This window comes from Poeciliopsis prolifica, unplaced genomic scaffold (genome assembly GCF_027474105.1).
Source record: "Poeciliopsis prolifica strain line A6 unplaced genomic scaffold, Auburn_PproV2 SCAFFOLD021, whole genome shotgun sequence".
NCBI classification, from domain to species: Eukaryota; Metazoa; Chordata; class Actinopteri; order Cyprinodontiformes; family Poeciliidae; genus Poeciliopsis; species Poeciliopsis prolifica.
In genome coordinates, this window is record NW_026562396.1 from 816706 (window position 1) to 840468 (window position 23763).

The following is a 23763-nucleotide window of genomic DNA, read 5'->3' on the forward strand; positions in this document are numbered from 1 at the left end:
TTGGAAATCATCAGTGAACGTGTGAGATGTCCTCCTTACGGTGCAAAGCAGGATGTGTGTGATGGAAAGAATGATCTGGGATGTCTCCCAATGAAAACATTTGTCAGCAAAATGAAACACATGCTGTCTTTTGGCTTTTACAAGCTGGGGCAAGTTATTCCTCTGATGCTGTGAGTGTAAATATTCCCTGCCTTGATGTACAGCTGCAAAAGATCCACTGAACTTTCCACACGTCTCTCTGGCCACATAAAGGGCCGACAGCGCCTCTGTGTCTGTCAGGTGCTTCGATATTTAACTAGGTCTTACAAATTATATGCGCAAAGGACAGCAGGGTTCAGAGCAAAGCTCGATTTATCAAACTGGTTCCAAACATTGCGTTTCGACTCATGATGGAGACAGAGCATGATGGCAGCAATGGCAGGACAGCATGACCGCGCCGGACGAAACCACGTAAATGTTTGAACCATAGCCAGAAACAGCAGTACTGACACCATGCAAGCAGGAATGTTCTCATTACGATGCTTTTTTTTCAGATTCTTACAGACGCAAGACATAAAGCTGGTAATCCAAAAGTTTCAATGTGACTGAACACGATTTTTTAGAAGGTAATAGCTTAGTACTGTAAAAAAATGTTTCAGTTCTCTGCTAGGTCTCTGCAGCCAAAGCATTCATTTATTCCAAGTCTGACTTCTTTTGCATACATATTTACTTTTTATTTCTATACATGCAAGTTTTTTGTTTTTACCCAAAATAGAATTATGCCTAAAAAATAACAATAAACCAACAAATTTAATATATAGGCCTAAACAACACAGAAGCCATATTATTCAGGAGAATAAAATACTAAAGCAATATTAATATTTAATATTAAATAATTTACCTTTTTTTTTTGGCTATAAGCCGCTACTTTTTTCCCACACTTTGAACCATGTGGCTCATATCCCGGTGCGGCTTAGATATGTACATTTCCATTAAGAAAAAAAAAACCTTTGTAGATGCAGCTTAAGGTGCGTTCTATAGTCCAGAAAATACGATAATATTTAATATTGTCAATATTAAAAACAACATGCTCACTTCAATACTGTTGCCTCAAAAGTTGCCAGAATGTGACTTTTTCCTTTTTTGCATAGTATCATTGTCTGTCTGTTACTGTTGTAGTTTCCTGTATCTGCTAGCTGTGCTGCAGTACCAACACTAGCTTGTATGCGAGCTGAAACAAGTGGATATTTAGCTCTCCAACAATGCTACAGCAAACAGGCTTTATTATAATCTCTTTATAACAGTGTACAAATCTTTATCTCTCTAGAGTTTTAATGACCAGGCTAATGTTTTAATTTGTTTTAATTTTGCTGTCACTGAAATATCTAAAATGCAACCCTTGAGATCTAAATTTGATTGACTTTTTAAAATCAAAGCCAAAAGGTTAGCGTAAAACTTTTGAACTTTTCTACTCCCCTGTCGAGCAACATGGATTCCTCTTTCAGCCACCACAAGGGGGAACTGCAGCTCCTGAAGCCACCCTTCTTGTGCTGATGGTGAGAATTGGGATTCAATCTCCGGAAAACAAGCACCTTGTGTGATTCATATAAAGAGATATTTACCTACTTTAATCAGTTATCTTTTGATTGACCATGAAAACAGCAAGTCAGTAAAGATGCAGATATATTTGCAGATATGGAAAACATAAAGCTTTTTTCCAATGTCAAAGGATAACCGGTGTGATTCTCTCATCCGGCTGATCTCAGTACTGCTGACATTACAGAAATTGAGAAAAATGTGATTTTTTTTAAAAAGAGTTTAACATTTCTCATATATTTTTTTTAAATATCTTGTTTTCTTGCATTACTGTTTTATGTAACTAAAGTTAAGAGTCTGCAGTTTGAGAATTATTATTATTATTTTAGTTTTACTTTAGAAACCGAATTTCTAAAGTAAAACTTACTCCCAGGAATGCAAGGAAAAGATATATTAGCCTGGTCATGTGCTATAATTAACAGTTCAATTCCACACAATAGTGTGATAAAAGATAACGAGTACACTTCAAATTTAAATATGTAAAGCTGAATGAGCATAAAAGAAGATTCATGTTTTGTTTTTTCCAATTTTATTCATTCACAATTTAAAGAATTCATTTACCTATTTGAAAAGAAAAAAGACACAGGGAGATTTGACACAAAACTGCAAGTAAGATTCAAATTAAACAGAAATAATGTAAAATATTTCAGCTAATATGTATTTTGTAATTTTGTATTTATGAGAGAAAAAAAAAGAAGTCATTTAGGATTTGGTTAAGAAACAGGAAAAAATAAAAATAAATCACAGTATACAGTACATAGATTCCTCCCACAACTTGTACATTACTAAAATGATGCACAGCCAAGGTTAACATCATAAAGCTGAGGATGCAAACAGTGAAAAATAAAAACAGACTCTCTTTTACAAAGCACTGCTGGCAGCCTCAACAACCGAAGAGGTAGCTTCCTTAGCAAGCATCCCATTCTTGAGTTTCCTTTTCAAATAATTTACATTAAAAATATATATATATATAAAATAAACCACTGAAAAATTCGTACATTTTCAGTAGACAGGAGATCAGATGGCAAAACCAAACCAGACATTTTGGTTGATGCGAGAATCGATGCGTCGTGTCTTGATGTGACTTTAATAATCAAATTCAACACAGACTGGAGCCGAAAGAAGACATGAGAACGTCTCGGTGCTGGAGGAGAGCAGTTCCCTACATTGCCTGAATTCCTGAGCACTCACATGGCGTGCGCTTGTGGATACATGCTCCGAGGGTGTAACCACCTCAATGCGTGCAGTCATGCTTGAGCACACTAAACATCCGTCAGACTCTGTCACGCCCGGGCTCAACCAGGTCAGGATGAAAAGACATCTACATTTATTCACTTTGTAATACAATAATGCTCTTTTTGTCACATACATAAAAAACTAATTAAGGATACAGTAAGAAATCACCGATAATGGAACTTGACAGGAGAATAAATATGTCATCTCATACCATATTTTACCATTTTTTTACCATAATGTATACATTTCAAGCCACAAAAAATGTGGATATATGTAGGTTCATTCTGTTTTATGTGGAGTAGTTTTCCATACCTTCTCGTTGAATTAGCTAGTTGCCAGTCGTTAACCAGCACAGAAAGTTAAACTCATTCGTGAGTTTAAGTTGAATGGAGACTTAATTAAACTGAATTGTACCACAACTGGCAAGGATTATTTAACGAGGTTCAAAATAGATAGAAGATACAGTCAAAGCAACACTATTCATTACATCGTCTGGAAACACAAAACAAAAAAAAGAAAGGATGACAAAACCAGGGGAAAAAGTTCAAAGGCTTAAAGAAGGTGAGATTTTCCTAATTTGACCTAATGAAAGAAAGGAATAAAAAGAGAGGCGCTGTTTTGGTGAATACTTGGATTATAAAGAGGCTGCCACAAATCCGCCTCTACCCAAACACTACTGTCTGCTTAAACAATAAATAACACGTGTCAAAGCGATCACACACAGTTGTTGAAACAGTGATATCTGCTACTTTTATCACATTCTTAGTATGAGGAGGTTAAAGCAAAATACTTTTTTTTTTTTTCTTACAGACTGACCTCCACCATTCCTGCGCCGGTGTGTGACAATCACGTGCTCATTGGCTAGTAGTTATCGATGCTAAATCATTCAACCCTCACAAGGTGAACGTCACCAGGGTTCCAACACACCCACCGTTTTAGAGTTTCATACTTTTCATGACTCGACTTTCCAGCGTTCTTTCATATGTAATATTGAAGTTCACTGAAAAAAAAGGGAAACGGAGGAAAAAAGAGACAAAGGAGGAAAGGAGAAGGTCATAAGGTGACAATAAAGGAAGGACATAAGGAAGAAAAGAAGGGGGGTAAAAGACAATATGAGGAAGAAGAAAACAAGAAAATAAGGAGGACAGACAGGAAATAAAAAGTAAAGACAGAGACTGAAGGACATAAGTGTATAGGGAAGGAAATGACACAAGGAAGAAAAGATGGACACAAAGTGGGAAGGATATAAGAAAGAGCGCAATGTTTAGAAAATGGGAAAGAGAAGTCTGAAAACACAATTACTTTTCTTATTTTATTTCTCCAATCTCATCTTGACCTGGAAAACGTGTCGGAACCCTGGATCACCTTAAACATTCACACATACACACAAGAAAACCCTTAAAAAAATCTAACAATGATTATTACATTTGCTACATTTATATATAAAATCATCAAATTAAAAAAAATAAACTTGCTGTGGAAACATGTTAAAATTTGATGCACGATACATTAACAAAGCTTATCAGTACAGAACACATAAAAAAAAAAAATCATTACATCTTTGACCCCCTTTAGCTTGCGTCGTTGTCATCGTCATGTCAGTTGATCGCAAGAGGCAGGCAGGCACCGGTGGTCAGATTTTGTTTAGTTGAGCAGTTTGTAACACGAAGTACTCAGTTCATTTAATCTAGAAATGATCTCTCAGCTGGAAATTCCCTTTCAATGATTGGTTGCATCTTTGCTAACAGTAATTAGAAACATAAGTGCTTGATGAATTGCAAAGGTAGTTGGCACATTTTCTGTTCTGACATATATATGTATCTGACATATATATTTATATATAAAATTACATAATCATGACGAATCTAAATTCACATGACGGACATATCTGTGCACACTGACGTACTGGAGCACTGAGGCATCCTTAGTCTTTGACTCGAGGTATGTTGTATGAGTAGTGTACAAGAGGAAGTCCTCTGCTTTGGCAGAAGCAGGCTCTGCCGCAGGCTTGAACCTGGTCTGAACTGTCTGAAACAAAAGAGTCCCCCTCGTCAGCGTATTCGGACTGAGCGGAAGGCGTGCCGCTGTCTGCCCAGAACCCCTCGGAGCGCTGGCATATCGCGGCTCCAGCCAGAAGGGTGGGACAGCTGTGAGACTTCACAAAATGTCTGCAGACCGAGGAGGCTGAGGGGGAAGAGCAGGTCCGGGCACGCAGGACTGCCTCGCACTGTTCGCACACAGTCTCTCCACAAAGCTGAGAGTACACACCACAGTCAAAGCCCAGGTGGGAGAAGGATCCCTCGTCTGTGAGCTCAGACCCTCCACCGCCATCGTCGCAGCCACTTTCAGTGCCGGCCTTCGCCTCTTGTGTCAAACCCATGTGACCGCGCAGCCTTAACCAGTCCTCTCTGAAAGCTGGGCTGAAAAACACATACAACACCGGGTTCAGGCACGCGGGGAGGGGGAAGAAAATGAGGGTGACGGACTTGGCAATTTCCGGGCCACCAGCTGTAGAGCCGGTCAGGAGAGGGGCGAAGGAAAAAGCTGCGACGGGACAGAAGAAAATGCAGTTGGTGAAGATGAGCCAGGCGACATGACGGAGGGCGCCGGTCTGCTCTGGGTCCGCCAGCTCCACCCTGCCGAGGTGGCAGTAGAGCTGGGTGTAAACTGCAGCCGTGAAGAGATAAGCCAGGGCGTTGAGCAGGACCAGAGTGACGGTGACACTGAGAGCCGGACTCTCACCACCAGCGAACGGCAGGCAGAGAGGAGAAGATGACTGGTCACTGAAGGTCAGAAGAGGCAGACATGCTCCGGCCGCCGCCAGCAGCCCCAGCAGCCCCGCAGCCAGGCCAAAGCATTGGTAGCCTCTAAAACACCTGCGATGGCTGCTGCCATTCCTCCTGGGCGACATCAGCACTTTTCCTAGGATCATCCGAACCGCCATGCTGCGCTCCACGGCGGCCAGCGCCAGCAGCAGCACCGACCACTCCGAAGAGAACACAGCAAGAGCTCCGGTGATCTGACAGCCGGGACCCATCTCCCACCACGCGCCGAACTCGGCGAAGGATCCCCACGTTGCCGCATCGAGCACGGTCAGAATGCCGACATACAGGCCAGTGAGCAGATTGGCCAGGGCCAGCAAACCCATTAGCAGCCTGGCTGGTGACAAAGATGGAGTCAGGTAGTGGGAATAACCAGCGGCTTGGTGAGCAGGCGAGAAGGTGGTCACCAGCACCAGGCTGTTGAAGACCAGCGACACCAGGCAGATGAACCACACTGTCAGACGAATCATCCAGTTCCCTAAGAGGTGCTCACAAGGCTTGAAGGCTCCTGAATACAGAAACAGCTTAGTGTTTAGAAATGAAAATGTAGTAAGATGATTTAGGACTATCTAAGAATTATTCAGCAAAGAAAAGAGACAAGATTAGAAACGCTCGACTGTTTACCTGGTGAAGGTGAACAGTGCATTAACATTGAGACCTGCTCACCATCTTCTATACCTACAATGGCACAAAAGCAGACATTAAAACAAGTGATCAGACTATGTGAATGTGTATAATCAGCAGAGATGTACACAAATCAAGTTTTCGAAGTGCAAGTCAAACCCCAATTCAGAGTGAAGCCTCAAGTTTCTAATGACTTAAAATGAACATTTTCTAATTAAATCCACATTCAGTGCAGCTCTAACTTTAAACTGATGCTGCAATAACTAAAACATTTTTTCTTTAAACCTAAATTACCATGATCATTCTATTTTAAGATTTATAAACAGTTGTCTTGTAATAATTACATACAGTAATTATCTGATGTTTGATTTACCATCCAAAAAACTAACTTATATTATTTTGAAATTTTTTCTAATGTAATATTTACACCATCTAAGAAAAATGATAGAAATCGATTAAAACCCGTTCACATTGAATTTATAAATTTATTATAAACATCACTGTGTTTTGGTGTCTTAATAATGACTAAGTTAACACCTGTTTATTCATGTCCTCATTTTGTCCAGTATGTCATTAAATATTGCATTAAATATAGTTCTTCTGACACTGAGCCTGAGAAATTTTTTTTAATAATACTGCTGAGTCTTATTTTCTAAATCCAGCTTTAAACCCTTTGTTGTTAATTCTACATAGAGATTTAGCTAAACTAAAACGCATGAATCCATCCTCTATGAGAGACAGCACAAGTTAACACGTCAGCTCTGTATTTCCATTCCCACCTGTGGATTTCTTCATGTCCGTTTGCTCAGAAGACCTCGTCACCGAGTCGCATCCAATAAACGCGCAGCATTGGTAGGCGTAAGAGACAGAGATGGACCTGCAAACAATCATTTAAAATAAGGTTTTTAAGAGTCTGTTGATAACGGCACATCATCGTTAAAAACACTCCTAAAAAGATTATTGGAAGAGTGTGGCTCAGCAAATATTTGGGCTTTTTGATTGTTTTCATCCAAATATTTGGATGTTTTCCTAGGATAGCAACAAATATGCAGAAAACAGATTTGCCTGGCTTCCTCATTAAATGTTAACACGCAGTGTTGGATTCTGTTTTGCTGTCTCTTAGCATGCAATTTCTCATTTGTTTCCAGGGTATCAGCTAAACTAAACAACAACAGAGCACTCAGCGTGAGTTTATGCAGTGCAGTCTGTATTACTACTTGGGAGTGCTTGCCCTTTTGTGATACAATTTATCCAAGTCCTAAAAAACTCTTGTATCCTTAACCTTGGAAAAACACAGATATCATTACAAAACACATCTCACAGGCTGATAAGGTTGCCTTTCAGTAAATGTTAATGTTTCCATTTATAGACTTGTTATTCAGTTATTTTCTGCCTTTTCCCTTTTGTGCTTTGGTTTTATCACTTTTCAATGACTAGTAATGCAACATTTTATGTTTCAAAGTATATTTCAAGAAATCAAATACAAAACCTTGCAGAAGTCAGTTAATACCTCTTTAACTTTTTTCCATTTTGCTATGCAACACGCACAAACATTAACATGTTTTGTGTTCTACCAACACAAAGTAGAGCATAATGATGAGGAGGAAAAAGTATTTTTTACACAAATGGGAATCTGAAAGGTTCTTTCCCTGATTCAGTAATTTAGTGAACAACCTTTTGAAGCAGCAACAGCTCAAAGTCCATCTCTACCAGCTTTCAGAAACTGAAATTTTACTATTTTCTTGGGAAAATCATATTAATCCAAGCTCACAGAGGAGATCAAAAGAAATGTAATTACAGGTTTAGCCCATTGTTACACATGAACATGCTTTGAACAAAGTCATCCCACAGTAGTTCCGGTTGTATGTCTTAGGAACGACTTCGCCCATGTATCAAAACTTTTGTAGCCTCCAAATGGTTTTCTGATTGCCCTCTTTTTAGTTGCATCCATCTTCCCATGAACGTAGACCATCTTCTCTGTCCCTGCTGAGGAATTAATGCTGTCTCTGCCAAATCATATCTTTGTACATTTGAAGTTATACCATAGCCTTTTTATTCCAAGATGATAAATTGAGCAGAGCTCTGTGAGATGCTCAAAAGACGCTGAGGTGTTATTTTATATTAAATTTAACCTGAAATGTCACAGTTCCACAGTCAGTTCTCTCCTGGATGCTTTAAGCCCAAAAGGAAACACGAGTTCATTCTCACCTGAGTTTTGGCAGGCTTTTTGCAGGAAGGACATTTTTCATCTTTGGGTTTCCTGAAAGTTTCAGCTGAATGACGCCGCTCAGACCAGTTGTCGGAATTACAGACAGGGAGTTCATACTCAGATCTCTGCAGAATCATTTGAATAAATCCAGTTAATGTTTATTAAACATTAGCAAAATGGACAAATCCATGCAGATTTGTAAGAAGGTTGTACTCACAAATTGGTGAGTCCAGTAAGACTGAGGAAAGCATCTTTGTGGATAACTCGAATTTCGTTTCTACTCAGGTCTCTATAAATTATCACATTACAAGAAAACACAAAAACAGTGAGTGAAATGTTTGTTTTCTTGAACTTAGGTTTTGTTATTCCATGTCTTGAAGGACTTACAGCAAACGGAGCGCTGAGAGACCTTGAAAAGTATCTCTGTCAATTTGTTGAATGTGATTGTGCTGGAAGCTTCTGCAGATTTCAAGAAGAATTTTTGACGTTTACCTTAGGACTCATTTATTGCAACAACTAACGATATATTTACAAAAAAATTCAACTCACATCTCCTGCAGCCGGCTGCAACTCTGGAAGGATGGTAACTGCTTCACCTCATTGTAGGAGAGGTCACTGTTTAAAAGAAAAACCCAAAAACCTCAATAACAAGAAAACCATCAACAAAATAATTATATAAACTGCTTATAACTCAGAGCGAGGATTCTGCAAATTTTAGTAAGTTAGGTTTTATCTTTTTCAGAAAAACATGACTAAAATTTTACAGCATTAATTATGGGATAAACTTAACAATATGCTTATTTTTCTTTTTTATATTTCACTTGCTAAACAACCCAAGTGCGATAAATATAGGTAGAAAGTCCTGAATTAAATTAATTTCAAGGGCTTCCCTGCATCATGGAGTTTGTAGTTCGGGTACAGGATTACACGTAAAATCCTCAGCCAGAACTACAAATCACAACATAAGGGCATTTCTAAAAAATAAAAAATAAAAAAAATCACAGGAGAATGGAAAAAATTGGTGTATTTCAAATCTTTAAGGCTTAAAAAAAAATCTATGACTTTTAAGACCTTACAGAAGTCATGTAGAAAATATGCTGCTGTTAGATGATGTGCTGGCACAATTTTTATTGTCACTTGAATGTTCTTTTTAATCTCTCAACCGCATTAGATAGGTATAAAATAACACACTACAAAATTAAACCCAAACTTTTCTATTAAACATAAATACGTTTTGACCAGATATAAACCAAAATGTCATAGTAGCAACATTCAACTTGTGATGATACAGAGTATAAAAAATAGTGTTTAATTAGTGAAATCTGATTAAATAAGGCCACCTTACTATTCAGCAGTGCTTCTGTGACCAGATCAACATCGGCATTTAAGACAACCTGAAGCATCAAGCTAAAGCGAACAGGACCAGGAGGAAATCAGAGGATGAAGCCCTGAAAGCCAGACTGGATGATGTGATTTACACTGACAATAGAACTACTCAGAAATTAATGGACCTCCTGCTGTCAGTCTGAGAGAGGTATTTATAAAGAAGCGCTTCACAATATCAGCAAAACATGTGCTTGCAATACTACTATTGACATTACAATGGCAATGTTGATTACAATCAATCATCACAATGTCACCTCCAGTCTGTCAGAATCAGCAACTAATGCTAAACACCATCATCTGAATCGAGGACAATCCAAAAGGTCAAATTTATTATTAGGAAAAGTTTCATGGGATATTCTAACCCAGCACCTGAGTTAGAATATCCCAGATTTTTGCAATTGTAATAATTCAGACACTAAAACTGAATTGGTGGCCGTAATTCTAAAGAAACGCATAATACTGTAACTGGAAGAGTCTCTTACAGTGTCTGAAGGAATTTGAGATCTTCACACAGATCAGCAGGTATGGATGATATCTTGGTACCTGAGAGGGTCCTAGAGATAAAAAGAAAGAAACGAACAAACAAAAATCACACTATTTTCTTGCATCTGAAACACAAATAAGCAGCAAAGAATAACATGTTATATTACTCACAGACTATCTAGATTGTTAGTCCAGGTGAGGATGGGGAAGTCCTTCATCAAACTGGCACCACGCAACATTCTGCAAAATTCTTGACATTAATACTGGAATGTTTCTTGTCCAAACACTGGTATGTGTTGATGGGAATGACAGATAAATGCTATAAACCAAATATAATTAACTTAGGACATGTTTTGATCACAGCTAACTTGAAGAGGTCACACAGATAGTAACTCGTGGTTCAAAGTCAAACTTACAGAGAGCGCAGGTCAGAGAGATTTTGGAAAGCCGAAGCTCCCACAAATGACAGAGGGTTGTCATAAAAGTGTCTGAAATAAGATCAAAATAAGAGAGGAGAGCACAATGAGTATGGCACCATCTTCTGGACATTTGTTCTGTGCCTTAAACTTGTGTCCTTTAAAGATAAAATCACATGTAGACTGCTCCATTGTGTGAGTTTGACCTTACATGGTTCGCAGCATGGGGTTGTTATGAAATGCCCTTTCTGGAATGGCAGCAATATCATTGCTGTGAAACCCACTGCAGAACAAACAAGGGACAGCAATTAGATGCTTATCATCACTGTCAGGTTAAAATGAAAAAAACAATATACCGGAAAAGACAAAACTAATATGATAAAGCAGTGAGCATAGTTAGTTCCATCAAATTAAGAAGAAGCAGAACAGAAGAAGCCAGAAAATATTATTTTAAAAATGAAAATAGTGTTTTTTCAACTGTTACATAAAGGAACTTAAAGTAAAGCCTTCAAACAGCCTGAAAGTTTAAATGTGTATTTTCTTATGTTAAATTAAGAATCAAAATGTTGTCTGAAATATTGACATAATAAATGAAACACTTGCTCACTTGCAGATATCTTTCATTTTGTTTTGTTGTCAAGCATCTCAAACTCATTTTACTACTAACGATAATGAATCAAATACAAAATGCAGTTTTTAAATGACGGCTTTAATATAAAGTGGAAAATATATCGAAAGCAATCTGTAAACAAGTAATTTTCCCTAAACTAAAAAACAAAGAGTTTATTAAATCAGGTATTCGACATTGCTGTAGTGGTAAACTTTTGGCCTACTCTTCTTTACAGAATTGTTTTCGAGCAGGAACAGTTTGTTTGAGGTCATGCAAATACAACCTTCATAAGAACTTTAGTCCAGTCTTAAAGCTGCAGTATGCAACTTTTATAAGTATATTTTTGTACATATTTGTTAAAATATCAGTATGTCATGAGTGCATAATATAAGATAATATGAAAATAAAATCAAGCTCTTCTACATTCTCCCAGTAATGACTGCAGAAATACACCACTCAGTCAGCAACAGCCAATCAGAGCAAGGAGGATCTTACTGCTGTCAATCACGCTTGTGTGCACACTGCTCACATGATCCCCCTTGTTTTTTCGTATGCTACGTCTGGTTCACCACAACATAGACTGCCATGAATGCTAATGCTAGTTATTACTGCCACTGGTGATGGAGGATAACTGGTTTTACTATAGTGGCAAGTTGTTTCTTTGCCATTAGCACATTTAGCAGCATATACATAAGCTTGACTGACAGCACTAACACATTCTTCGTGGCTCTGATTGGTTGTTTTTGACCTGCAGCAGTGAATTTCTTCAGATGGCAATAGCAGCACGAGAGAGGGTGGAGGAACTTGATCTTTTCACAGAGTGTCTGTCTCATATTAAACTGTGAGAACAAGATCCACTTTCACACTCAGCATAAACCAGAAAACCCTGCTTGTTTTCACCACATTAAGATGTTCATCATCTCAAATTTATAGCTCAAATACTTGTATTTTTTAAGACATACAACACAGCAAAAAGCATTACTCATAGCTTTAACAGCCCTTATCTTAAATTGGTATATACTTACAGTTCTTTCAGTTTGGGCAAGGTCTCTATTGCTTTTGGAAACTCCTTCAAGTTGTTAAAATTAAGATCTCTAAACAGAGAGAGAGAGACAGAGAGATTTGAGTCACAGTGTGAGATTGCTACAATTAGCTTGTGTCTGTGAAAATTATGGATTGCCTTTAAGGCAATTTTAATCAAACTTAAGTGAAATGTGGGGAAAGCAACAACCTATTAGATTTCAACAGTTTCAGATGAATTTCTTCAATTATCATAACAGGGATCATAACTATAGCTTTCATAAACACATCCCCTTTGTTCAATAATACATTTCTACATAAACTGATTCCATAATGTGTCTTGTTAAGTATTTTATTGGATTATGAAAATAAATACAAATAGAAGTTTTCTTTCAAAAATCTCCAGTCAAAGTGTATTAAAAAAAATCTAAAATGTTTCCAATGGCAGCCTCCGAAATGTCACGTATGAATCATCTTACAAAGCTACAAAATATCTACGTGGTGGAATTTGTTTAATTCAATACATTATATTTCATACACAGCCTGACGGTAACATAACACATATTTCCAATATAATGAAACAATTGGTGAAAGTGTGAAATAATCACCATCTACAAAATATATCAGTCATTTTATTTTACTAGGATGTTAGACAATTTCTAAAATGGCAAATTGCCTTCAAATCTCCAATGTTCAAGAAATAAGCAACAACAGTTTAATTTCATATTTATCAGCTGACCATTCAGAGACGATTGATGTCTTTGTCACTAGGTAAGGCTGTGGGCCAGGAGGAAGTGAACAGTTGGGAGGGAAATTTAGATAAACATCATGTACTTTGCTCTATTTATCCTAGAGCAATTAAAGGAGGAAGTGGACACAATGATGTCTGAGGACTGTAGCAGAGATGGGTGGGGGAGCTGTTGGCACATACAAACAAGAGTCCAAAAACCCAAACTGACTCAAACTGATACATAAACACATGCAGGCATGCAAGTATACATCTGCACACACACATAAACAAAATACAGAGTAACTGTGGACTTACAGCGTCTCCAGGTTCACCAATCCAACAAAACAGTTGGCTCCTATCTCGGTAATTCGGTTGTTATGAAGATGCCTAGAAAAGCAAAATAAGTTGCATCTCTGAGATATTCAACAAGACTTTCTAAACTGAACATTTAGCACATTTTTTATGCGGAGCAGGGTCAGTAAATGAAGAGTCTGTACTCTATTCGTACTACACAGCAGAGCTGAACTCACTAATAAATTCAGGTCATTTCTTCCTGTTTATTCTGGTATGTTTATACAAACCTTCACCCATGCACCACTCAATGTGCATGGGTGCTTGAATGTTTGAGTTTGTCCAAATGTGGAACAGCAAAAACAACTTTGGTGAAATCACAGAATCTAATGCAAGCTCCCAATGTGGACAGAGCTGTTTTTCTCTCCATCTATGAAACACAATAAACCTAATTCAATATCAGTTTGGGCATTATAATCTTTTTCCACACTGAAACCCCAATGCCACATTTCACTTTATAATGTGTCTGCATGAAAACACAGGTATGTATGAGCTTTAACTTTTTTTGTTAACTTTGTGAGGAACAATATGCCAATATCGGGGGTATAGAGTACAACCAATTTGGTGGCAAATTGTGGCATATGTGAGTTTGCCAAACTTCTTTGAGTGAGATCCTGCATTCTCACTTAAAAACTGTCCATCCAGTCTGGTCCCTCCATTTTGAGCTGCTGATAATTCTGCTGTTATATTTGTACCACCTCTCAGAGTAACGTTAATAGTTTGGAATGGTCCATTTGCTGATGGGGAATCTATAGATGTCAAAAGGCCCCAAAGACTTGGGAGTTTATCATCAAAGATAAATTGGGAAAAAGAAAAAGCTGGTCAGCTGATTTTGACTGCCAGAACACATTTCCACTGGCTATTATTTATAAGGAAACAAATCATTTTTGACATGCAGCTTTAATATTATATACACCTCTGGAAAAAATTGAGACCACTTAAAATGATCAGTTTCCCTGATTTTACTTTTTATAGGAATATGTTTGAGTAAAATGAACATTGTTCTTTTATTCTATCTAACTACTGACAACATGTCTCCAAAGGTCCAAGCAACAATTTTGTATTTATTTGCAGAAAACGAGAAATGGTCAAACTAACGAAAAAGACGCAGAGCCTTCAGAACTCAAATAATGCAAAGAAAACAAGTTCATATCCATTTAGAAAAAACAATGCTGACGTTTTAACTCAGGAAGAGTTCAGAAATCAATATTTGGTGGAATAACCATGAGGTTTTCAATGGGGTTCAGTTAAGTGGGCTCTAAATTTATTCTTGAAATTTAGTCTGTCTTGTTTGCAATCAGAAATAAACATCTTAGTTGAATAAAAATCCAAATCTACCTCTGCCGGGGGTATAAGTAAGTAGAATTATTATTAACTGAGGTTCATAAAATAATGCATCACTTTATGAATACTGACCTGTATTTATACTGGAGGTTGATCAATGATAAACAAAGCCAAAGTGTAATTGATCTAATGAACATATTTAACAACTTATGCTGAAGATACCAGTGTGAATAGCAAATTACATTTCATGGTCTGATGGTTACTCTGCTCTGTACACACCCTTCACTATGGCGAACTCTCCAAAGAAACGAGTGAATCACATTGTAAACATTCAACGCCGCAGAGTAAAACCATATTCTAAACCACAATCAAATCTGAAGCTTAGTAAGACTTACAGCACAACTAGACTAGTCAGGTTTCCGAAGGCGTTGTCTGGTATATACAAGATCCGATTGAGAGCCAGAGTCAGAGCTTGAAGATTTGACTGGTGTCTCAAGGAACTGACAGGGACTTCTGTCAGGTGATTGTCGTCCAGCCACAGGTGCCGCAACTGTTGGAGACCTTCGAAGCTGTCGTCAGGAACAGTTGTAATGTGGTTGGCATCCAGGCGGCTACAGATCCAGAAAAAGAATTAGTGGATCAATCACATGGATATGAAATTATACAGATGTTAAAACATTTTCAATGTCTTTCGTTCCCACATGATGAAATAAATATATAGATCTTTTATTGGAGGATTTCATTTTACAATTTCTGAAGTGCTAAGACTCACTGATGCACATGTTGTTGTCAATTTTCTTTGAGAACAGAAGCTTAGAATACAACAACAACCTTGATGCTTCTAAATATAATTTGCTGAATTAAAATGAACATAAAACGATTCCATAAAGCTTACAATGCTCATGTTTAAATGTTTTCATCAGAATGACCACAATCGCAGCGCCGACAGGGCTAACTGCAGGTTTAATATGCGCGTCATATAAATGTCTTTGAAAGTATTTAATTATTATTTAGCTGTGGTTTGTATGGTTGCAAATATTCTGTTGAAGCTGCTGCTTTAAACAAACAGCGTCACTGTCAGGAAAAACATGACCGATACCAAACAACACTTCTAGATTGTACACTTGGACACTGCCAGAGTGCTGTGATTGCAGTTAATGTATTACAAAAATAGCCACAGTTGTAAAACATTAGAAAGCATTAATCTGTACCTCCACTGCTTATGAGCAAACACTGTCAAATGTAAGGAGAGTAGAAGTCATGATGCAATCTAAGTTATAGGTAGACCTGTCCACTTCTTCTAATAATCAAAGCCAAATTATGTCCACTGCAGAATCTCAACATAAAATAACACAAAATGTAAATTAAACTTAAACAAGATAGGAGATGTGGAATCCTTACATTTGACAGAGATTTCAGATGGACAAACATTCCCCTTGAGATTAAAAAAATAAATAAAGTTGTCTTTGTTTAACCTCTATGAGCATTCTTTTCACTTGAACCAAGCAGTTTTGCCCTAGAATCTTCCCTGAATGTGAGTCTCACCCTCCCTCAAAATTCCTCAAGTATCTGCACTGGAAGGAAAACAATCTTGATTGACATTTAGCTATCTAAGGCTTATTACTAACCAAGTCTGTACTTTAGCATAGCATATTTCTGAAGCAACAGAACTTAAAACTATGAACGAAAAAAAAGATATGTTATAGACACGAAAAGGAAATTTAAAGGATAAAGGAGCTGTAAAGTGCAGGGGGAGGAAAAAACAAGAGTGATGGGTGAAAACTGAATTTTCAGCACATTTCGACAGCTGAACTCATTACTCTAAGTCCTGTCAACCTCAAAGGCACATTGTGGAGGGAGGCAACAGATACAAAGCTAAGACCTTCAAATTGTATCAAATATGAAGGCAAGTGGGGGAGGAAGCTTTGAACGATAACATTTTACACACAGAAACAAAATGAAATTCACAATCTTACAAAAAAATTAAAATAAAAAAAATCAGTCCAAACTGAAATGAGCAAAAATAATGTCAGAGTACACAAATGTTGTTGTTAATAAGAGGAAAGTTTTCACATATAATCAAACCTTCTCATAACAAATCAGGGCATTTTGTGATGCAGTAGTTATATACAAGACTGTAAAACCAAAATTCAACACTCCAGCAAGACAGTCTCAAATTATGATATTTGCAACTCAATTGGATATTTCAAGTAAAAAAACAAAAGAAAAAAAACACCTCCTCCAATAATCCCCAAGGCTTAGTGATTATTCAGTATGTGAAATAAATGCAGACTGCAGAACAGAACAGTCATTCATGGAGATAGCAAGTCAGCGTGTTGGAATGACTACTAACAATAAAATCCTAACAAGGTCAGTGCAAACATTTTGGAATTTGGGAGGTAAGATGTTTATTATTGTGATGACACACGTCTGTAACATGTTATCTTGACTGTGAGCAGATAATCAGACAGAGTTTTGAATTAGATTTGTATAATCAACACTGAATACAAAGCAAAGCTGAAGTGCTGGGGAATTAAAGAGATATTTATCAGTTGCTGCAGTGCTCATTTCGATGGTGTGAACTGCACATGCACTCTGATTAGAGAGCTCTGTACTTGACTTTAACTTTTCATATAGCATGTACCAATTTTTTTTTTTTTTTACTGTGACAGCAGAGACGCATAAACACATATGATGAAGATGCATATAAAACCTTAGTTCTGCTTTTGGAATAGCCTTGGGTTCTTGTGGTATTGTGTATACTTGTGGTATTACTGTTGGACAGGAAGCTCCACCCAAATATAAAGGTTTTGCAAAAGAAAACACCCATAAATAATTATGAAAACACATATGTGCATATATGTGTGTGTTCATACTGAAGACTTACAGAGACTGGAGAGAGTGAAGGTTTTTCAATGCTGCATTGGGGACAGATTTAAGTTGATTATTTTGCAACATCCTGAAAAGGAAAAAAAGCGACAATTCAAATGTCAGCCAAGGTCAGAACAATATTTTATTATTATAAATTTTGAATAATGTACTTTAAGAGTGCAAACTTAAAGTTCACACAACAACACAGATTAGACCTGCCCTGCCACACATCTAAATGTGTGAACCTGAAGTTCACACACTTGGATGAAAGTTTAATCAATGAACACAGGCAGGTGCAATCCAATTCAGCTGGTGAAGAAAATTGGACTACGACTTATTTACTTGGTGTAAAATCAACAGAAATGCCCTTTGTGCATCTTTTAGGACATACGATGTGTGTACAACTAGTCTGATGCAACCTGGCTGATGAAGCAATAAAATTAAAGCAGTTCTTGCATTCACTGTTCTGTTGGTGCAGGCTCAAAGAAATGTTGGGCCGAGATGAATAAAATGCACGTTATACCAAACTTCACTATTTACACTATTGTGCGGAAAACTTTATATTGCCATATTTGTAAGTCTGTATGCAGATGTTTGTGTACATTGGCAGGGAGAGTGCATGCTTACAGGACTTTGAGCTGATGCAGACCAGACAGGGCGTCAGGGTGGATGAATGTCAGGTCATTCCCAGCAAGTCGTCTGGATGAGATAATGAGTCAAAATTATATTTAATTATTAAGCCTGTACACATTTCAAAAGTACTCAAAAACATTCACTACACTTTATCTCTTTGTATTGAAACTGTAAAGTACAACAGAATTTTAAATTAATTATTGCTTTAGCTTTAAACCTCCACACGCCCTGGGCAGCTTAGGTTCCACCTCTCAAGCTGATTATGGAGCTCAAAGTGACAAAGACATGTACCTTTGTTATGGACTGTCATCACTTCTTCTATCGCTCAACACAGATTAGTGTGTTGAGCTATTTCGAACTATTTCGTTAGATCCCCTTTTTTAGTAACTGCAACTTCAAAAATCAGTGGTCCTTTCACAAAAACGTTGAAAAAAAATTATGAATCCTTGAAGAGGGATTCTTTTTTTTTTAATCCCTCTTAAGGTTGCACAACCTATATTTCTCTGAAACTGTTATTATCAAACAGCTGCTTCAGTGCGTGTCAAAATTATTTAAGAGAGGGGACACCTCCCTTTCCTGCTGGGAACAGGAAGTAAATAGGAAACCTGGGTGTAAATAAGCATGGGACAAGCTGCCTGGGACATGGAGCCCAAGTACACTATCTTGCCTGAGAGATTAGCAGGAGATTTATCGCCATGCAACATGAGTCAGACCAGGCCGAGTTCCCAGCAACAAGAGCTGCTATGTGTGAGGCTGAGAACCAGAACTGACTATGTTAGAGCACCAGTAGGTGTGAGAGATTACTCAACCCTGGCCTGGAGTTTGTTGAGAGTGCTACCTATCTATTCATGGATATTCAAATGGGGAGGTTTTTTTTTCCTTTTACTTTGGTTTAGCACCACAGGCAAATAAACTGTGAGACTGCATCTTTTTAGAATTACAAAAGCTATATAAAAACTAAGGGCTTGAAAAAAGCAAAAATGTGACTGGTATCACAGGGAAGCAGAAACCTTTACCATTTTTATTCCAGCAGCCCAAGTCAAATCAAGTTGGGGTTGAAAAGAATGATCATTTCTACTAAGTATAGAAAAGTTCAGCTGTCTTATTTTTTTATTATATTAATTAGTTTGTAGTTACTTTCAAGATATATTTGAAACAACAAGGTAGCATGCAATTATTTCACTCAAAACATACTGTATATTCGCTTTTGTTCTTCTATTTCAATAAACATTTGAGATGTTTTGCCATCTTGCTTTGTAGGTGCTAAATAAAATAATATAAAATACAATAAAATTCACCAACATAAAATAAAACAAATATAAAGTGAAATAAAAATGGCATGCAAAATGGCCAGTGGCTGCCTCTTATGACACTGGCTTAACTCAGAATAAATTACACTTAGGTGGAAGTGTAATTTAATCCTTCATGTATTTTGCATATGAGATATTTGTTCTGAAAATAGTCAAGGTTTTTGAAAACCAACATGAAGTAATGACATCTTAGTTACCCAAAGCCCCTGATAATTATTTGCTATTAATTTATGCTTACAGGGAGGCTATTAATTTAGATCATAAAATTCAAATCAAACAACTGCCAACACCAGAATAATAAAATACAGTGGCTGCTACTCCAAGTTAAAATGTATAAATATGACTATGTCAGTTTTGAAGATAACTTTGATTGAAAAACTTTGATTGAATCCCAAATTTAGCAAAATAATAATCTTCAAAAAGACAGTAAAATGAGCTAAGATTTATTTGGTAACTGCAAATAAGAACAAACAGGATTTGACAAATGCTTCAGTTTAGCTACTGGTTTCACAACCGAAAGTGCTTCTCCACTTTAACCTTTCAGGTGATTTATCACCTATTGCTCCAGGGCTTTGACAGCTGTCACGAAGAAGAGACACATGCTTCGAGTTGTGCAACACTACTCCAACAATTCTGCCTTACACTGTAAATTAAATGACAAAGTTTAATGATGTCTCAAAGAAAAAGTTTATACATAAAAACCAAACTCCACCTCACACACATACAATTCTTGATGTGTTTCTACATGTTCAAGACAGTTTTTGTACCGCTGTTAAACAGGTGACACAAATGATGACGTGAACAGTATGACTTCAATCTCAATTCAGATGTATACCTGCCCTAGTTGAACCATTAATGTACATTAATGTACATATGGTTCATAATGTTTCTTTACTACTTGCAAAAATATTCACAACTTTTCAACTTTTTCCACATCTTCATCTTATAAGATACATTTACTTTAGTTTTACTTTGTGGCATAATAGTAAAGCAGAAGAAAAGCCAATAGATGGTTTTGAAAGTTTTTACATAGTAAAATTTAAAAGAAATATGGTGTGCATTTCTAATGTGCCCCTGGAGTCAATATTTTAAATTCAAATACTTTTGCACTTGCAGACACTGACATTTTTACCCGTTCAATCAGAGTTATGGCTGTATCTTTAGGTTATTGTACTGGAAGAACACCAGCCTCAACTTTAATTTTTCAGCTGCTCAAACAGACTTTTTCTATATTTAGTTCCCTCCATATTCCCATCAGCTCACACCAGCTTCAACGTCTCTTCTAAAAAGAATCATCGCAACAGCATGATACTGCCAAGACCATGTGTGTGGGAAGTGTGTTCAGGGTTAAACTACATGCAGCAGTTTTGGTCTCACCTGACTAGAGCTCCTACATATTACTTATGTCCCTTATATCTTGAATGATTAGCTTCAAACTGGATTTCTTCTTGTTGTCTTGGTGATAAAATATCAACAGTACATTGGTGATATCTGTATTATGCCAGAAAATATTTTTTTTTAAATCTTTGCCCCTTGTTGCTTAAACTCCTTGATTGTGTGCTAATTTGTTTTGGGGTATCAGATAAAACCCCAACAAAATACATTAACATTATTAAATTGTAATGTGATAAAGTCAGATCACAATAATACTAAAACTGCAGAATCATAAGCAGTCCAATTTTCTGCTTATAAATTATGCCAAAGCATATCACAGTATCATCTGCTCAGACTTCATTTCACATACTTGTGAAATGAAGTTGCGATTGCTACATGGATAGGATTATCAATTACAGGTTATAATTGATAAACAAACTGCAAAAGGAGACAGACAATATCTCTGTCATCAAGTCTGTTGATCTTCTAGGCATTCAGCAAAAGAGGTTGCGTGACCAAGAAGGAGGAAGAAGTTTTGTCTTGCTTGCTTCCCTGACTAAGGATGGCCTGCACTCTGTTTTCCCCCCCTCTTTCTCTGTCAGCTCACTCTGTTTTTGCCCTCAGGGCCAATGCTCCGGTTCATTAACAATGCTGAAGACCTGAAGCAAAAAAGTTCTTCTCCAAAGTTCACAAAGGCAAGTTTTCTGATATGTTCTGAAAGAAACAAAGGTGCCTCAAACACATAAATTAACTAAGGGTTTATGTCAATCAAACAGACCATCAGTTTTGATGAGTTAGGACAAGACATTTGTCATAGAGAGATCAGGCAAGTTTTTAAGTCCTGTTGCGTTGGAAACCATTGTTTTGCCCCTTTGCTTCCTGCCTTGCATTCCTCTGCACAAAGCGATGAAAACTAAATTGCTTCTCAACAAAGAAAATTGGATTGGTGTAAGAAAAAGAAGCGGGTGAAGCTTCAGCCAGCTGAAAGATGCACAAGAGCTGAAAAAACATCTTAACAAAGGCCAAGTGAAGCAGGAACCTCTGGAGAATTTTAATTCATTGGTCATTTTGTCTTCAGAGGGATGCATGTTACCTGATATCAGGCAGACTGATTTTTATCTTTGACTCACAGCAGAACTAAGCCAGACACTGAAGTATTTAAAGAGCAAAGAAAAAACATCCACCAAGATCAGATTTATGCCCATTCAACGAGGTCCATGCGCACAGATGTTTTTGTTTCTACCCTCATAATCCCTTAAAAGCAAAAATCCACATCGGATGTCACATGACCGTTGCTTCAATGCGTGTCATCTTGCAACGCCTTTTTAGCTGAGTTGTATGACATGCTTTATAACCTCCCTGGCTCAGTTCATGAACGTTGAGTGATTTGTTGCCTCATGCCTGTTTTCCACACCTGAGGAGGGAACGCTCTACAGCGATACCATGCGTCCTGCAGTGTGAATTCAAATATCCAGGTGCATTTCATAAAGAACAGCGCTCATGTCAACACTGTACAGAGTAAATACATCCTTAACACGAGAAAGAAGGGCATGTACTCACAGTTCTTCTAGGTAGGGGAACTTCTTAAATACATTTGCTGGAAGCTCAGTGATGTTGTTCATACTCAGGTCACTGAGGAGAGAAAATACAAAAGCAACACAACGACACATTAGCTTAGCAGTCCTTTGGTTTAAGATCTCGATGATGCTTCAAGATTGAGCTTCTCGATGATTTGTTTTACCTGTTAGTAATTAATAAAATGCTTACTTTGATATTTTTACTCTTTTCTCATTTTGCAGTGTCCTAGTTTTCATTTTAGACATGGAATCAAGCAATACTTACCTTCTGTAATTCTAAAATCAACATTGCTTACAGTTGTTTTATGCATTTGTATTAGTCTAAACTCAAGAAAAAGAATACCATGAAAAAAGCCCTTCTATTTAGCCTCAGGGATCTTCCTTTTTCAAATCAACAAGTAAAAACAGACATGTAGCTGCATGAAAAGTATGCATTCAGTACTTGATTTACTTCCTTACAAAATCCACTGTGAGTTTGTATTTTAATTTTTACATTAATTGTAAAAAAAAAAAACTTCTAACAGGAATAACGTCTAATGGCACTAAAACAAAAGAATAAAAAAAACAGAAGTTTGCCATCATGCCTCCTGAGGCAGAGATGTAAGAAATGAGGGCAAATTCATGTTTCATCTTGATGAGAATGAATTCCCTTAGCCAGCCTAAAGAAAAGATTCCTAGATGACAACATAAAGGATGACAAGGCAGTAACTGGGGGGAAAAAAACAAAAAACTAAACAAAAGTAAAAAGAAAATACAAGCTTTTCAAATTAAGAAACACTTTGAACCCTCCTTCCTTTTTCACTCCCCAACTGACCATCTTGAGTTTCATAGCCAGATCTCTCTCAGACCTTGTGTGTGGGCCCCTGAATCCTACAAGGATCACATTGCTCTTCCTCTGCAGACCCAAATACACATGCAGACACATATACACACACAGGCTTTAAAATATGCACCCTGACAGAACCCTCATCATCTCAGCGACCTATGTCCCATCTCCACTTACCTGCTTATCCAATTACCCTGCGGACTATTCAGCTACAACGTTTCTATCAACATCTAGCTTACCTCACTCACCCCACTGTCGCCTTTTTCTACCTGGACTACTTCTCTGATGGTGGTCTGCAGACAAAGTGTGTGTTTAGCTGATGGTATTCAAATGGGTCCATCTCTAATTACATTTTTTATAGTTTGTCTAAATTCTCAATCAATTGTTTACTGGTCTAAACCTCATGCATGGCTTGGATACTAGAGG

The 23763-nt window shown here is 37.3% G+C and overlaps 1 protein-coding gene across 1 annotated transcript in view; it reads right to left on the reverse strand.

Moving 5' to 3' along the window:
* Positions 1 to 2081: 2081 nt before the first annotated feature.
* The window catches only part of lgr4 (leucine-rich repeat containing G protein-coupled receptor 4), a 30542-nt gene continuing 8860 nt past the window's right edge, over positions 2082 to 23763 (reverse strand). Inside the window, exons 2-18 of the mRNA XM_055045237.1 lie at positions 22495 to 22566; positions 18245 to 18316; positions 17634 to 17705; positions 15142 to 15357; positions 13427 to 13498; positions 12387 to 12455; positions 10963 to 11034; positions 10752 to 10823; positions 10507 to 10575; positions 10335 to 10406; positions 9016 to 9081; positions 8854 to 8925; positions 8684 to 8755; positions 8466 to 8591; positions 7037 to 7134; positions 6258 to 6311; positions 2082 to 6141 (exon numbers count right to left, since the gene is read on the reverse strand). Of these exons, the coding sequence (XP_054901212.1) occupies positions 4736 to 6141; positions 6258 to 6311; positions 7037 to 7134; positions 8466 to 8591; positions 8684 to 8755; positions 8854 to 8925; positions 9016 to 9081; positions 10335 to 10406; positions 10507 to 10575; positions 10752 to 10823; positions 10963 to 11034; positions 12387 to 12455; positions 13427 to 13498; positions 15142 to 15357; positions 17634 to 17705; positions 18245 to 18316; positions 22495 to 22566 (2752 nt within the window). The 3' untranslated portion in view covers positions 2082 to 4735. The remainder of the gene's footprint in view (positions 6142 to 6257; positions 6312 to 7036; positions 7135 to 8465; positions 8592 to 8683; positions 8756 to 8853; positions 8926 to 9015; positions 9082 to 10334; positions 10407 to 10506; positions 10576 to 10751; positions 10824 to 10962; positions 11035 to 12386; positions 12456 to 13426; positions 13499 to 15141; positions 15358 to 17633; positions 17706 to 18244; positions 18317 to 22494; positions 22567 to 23763) is intronic.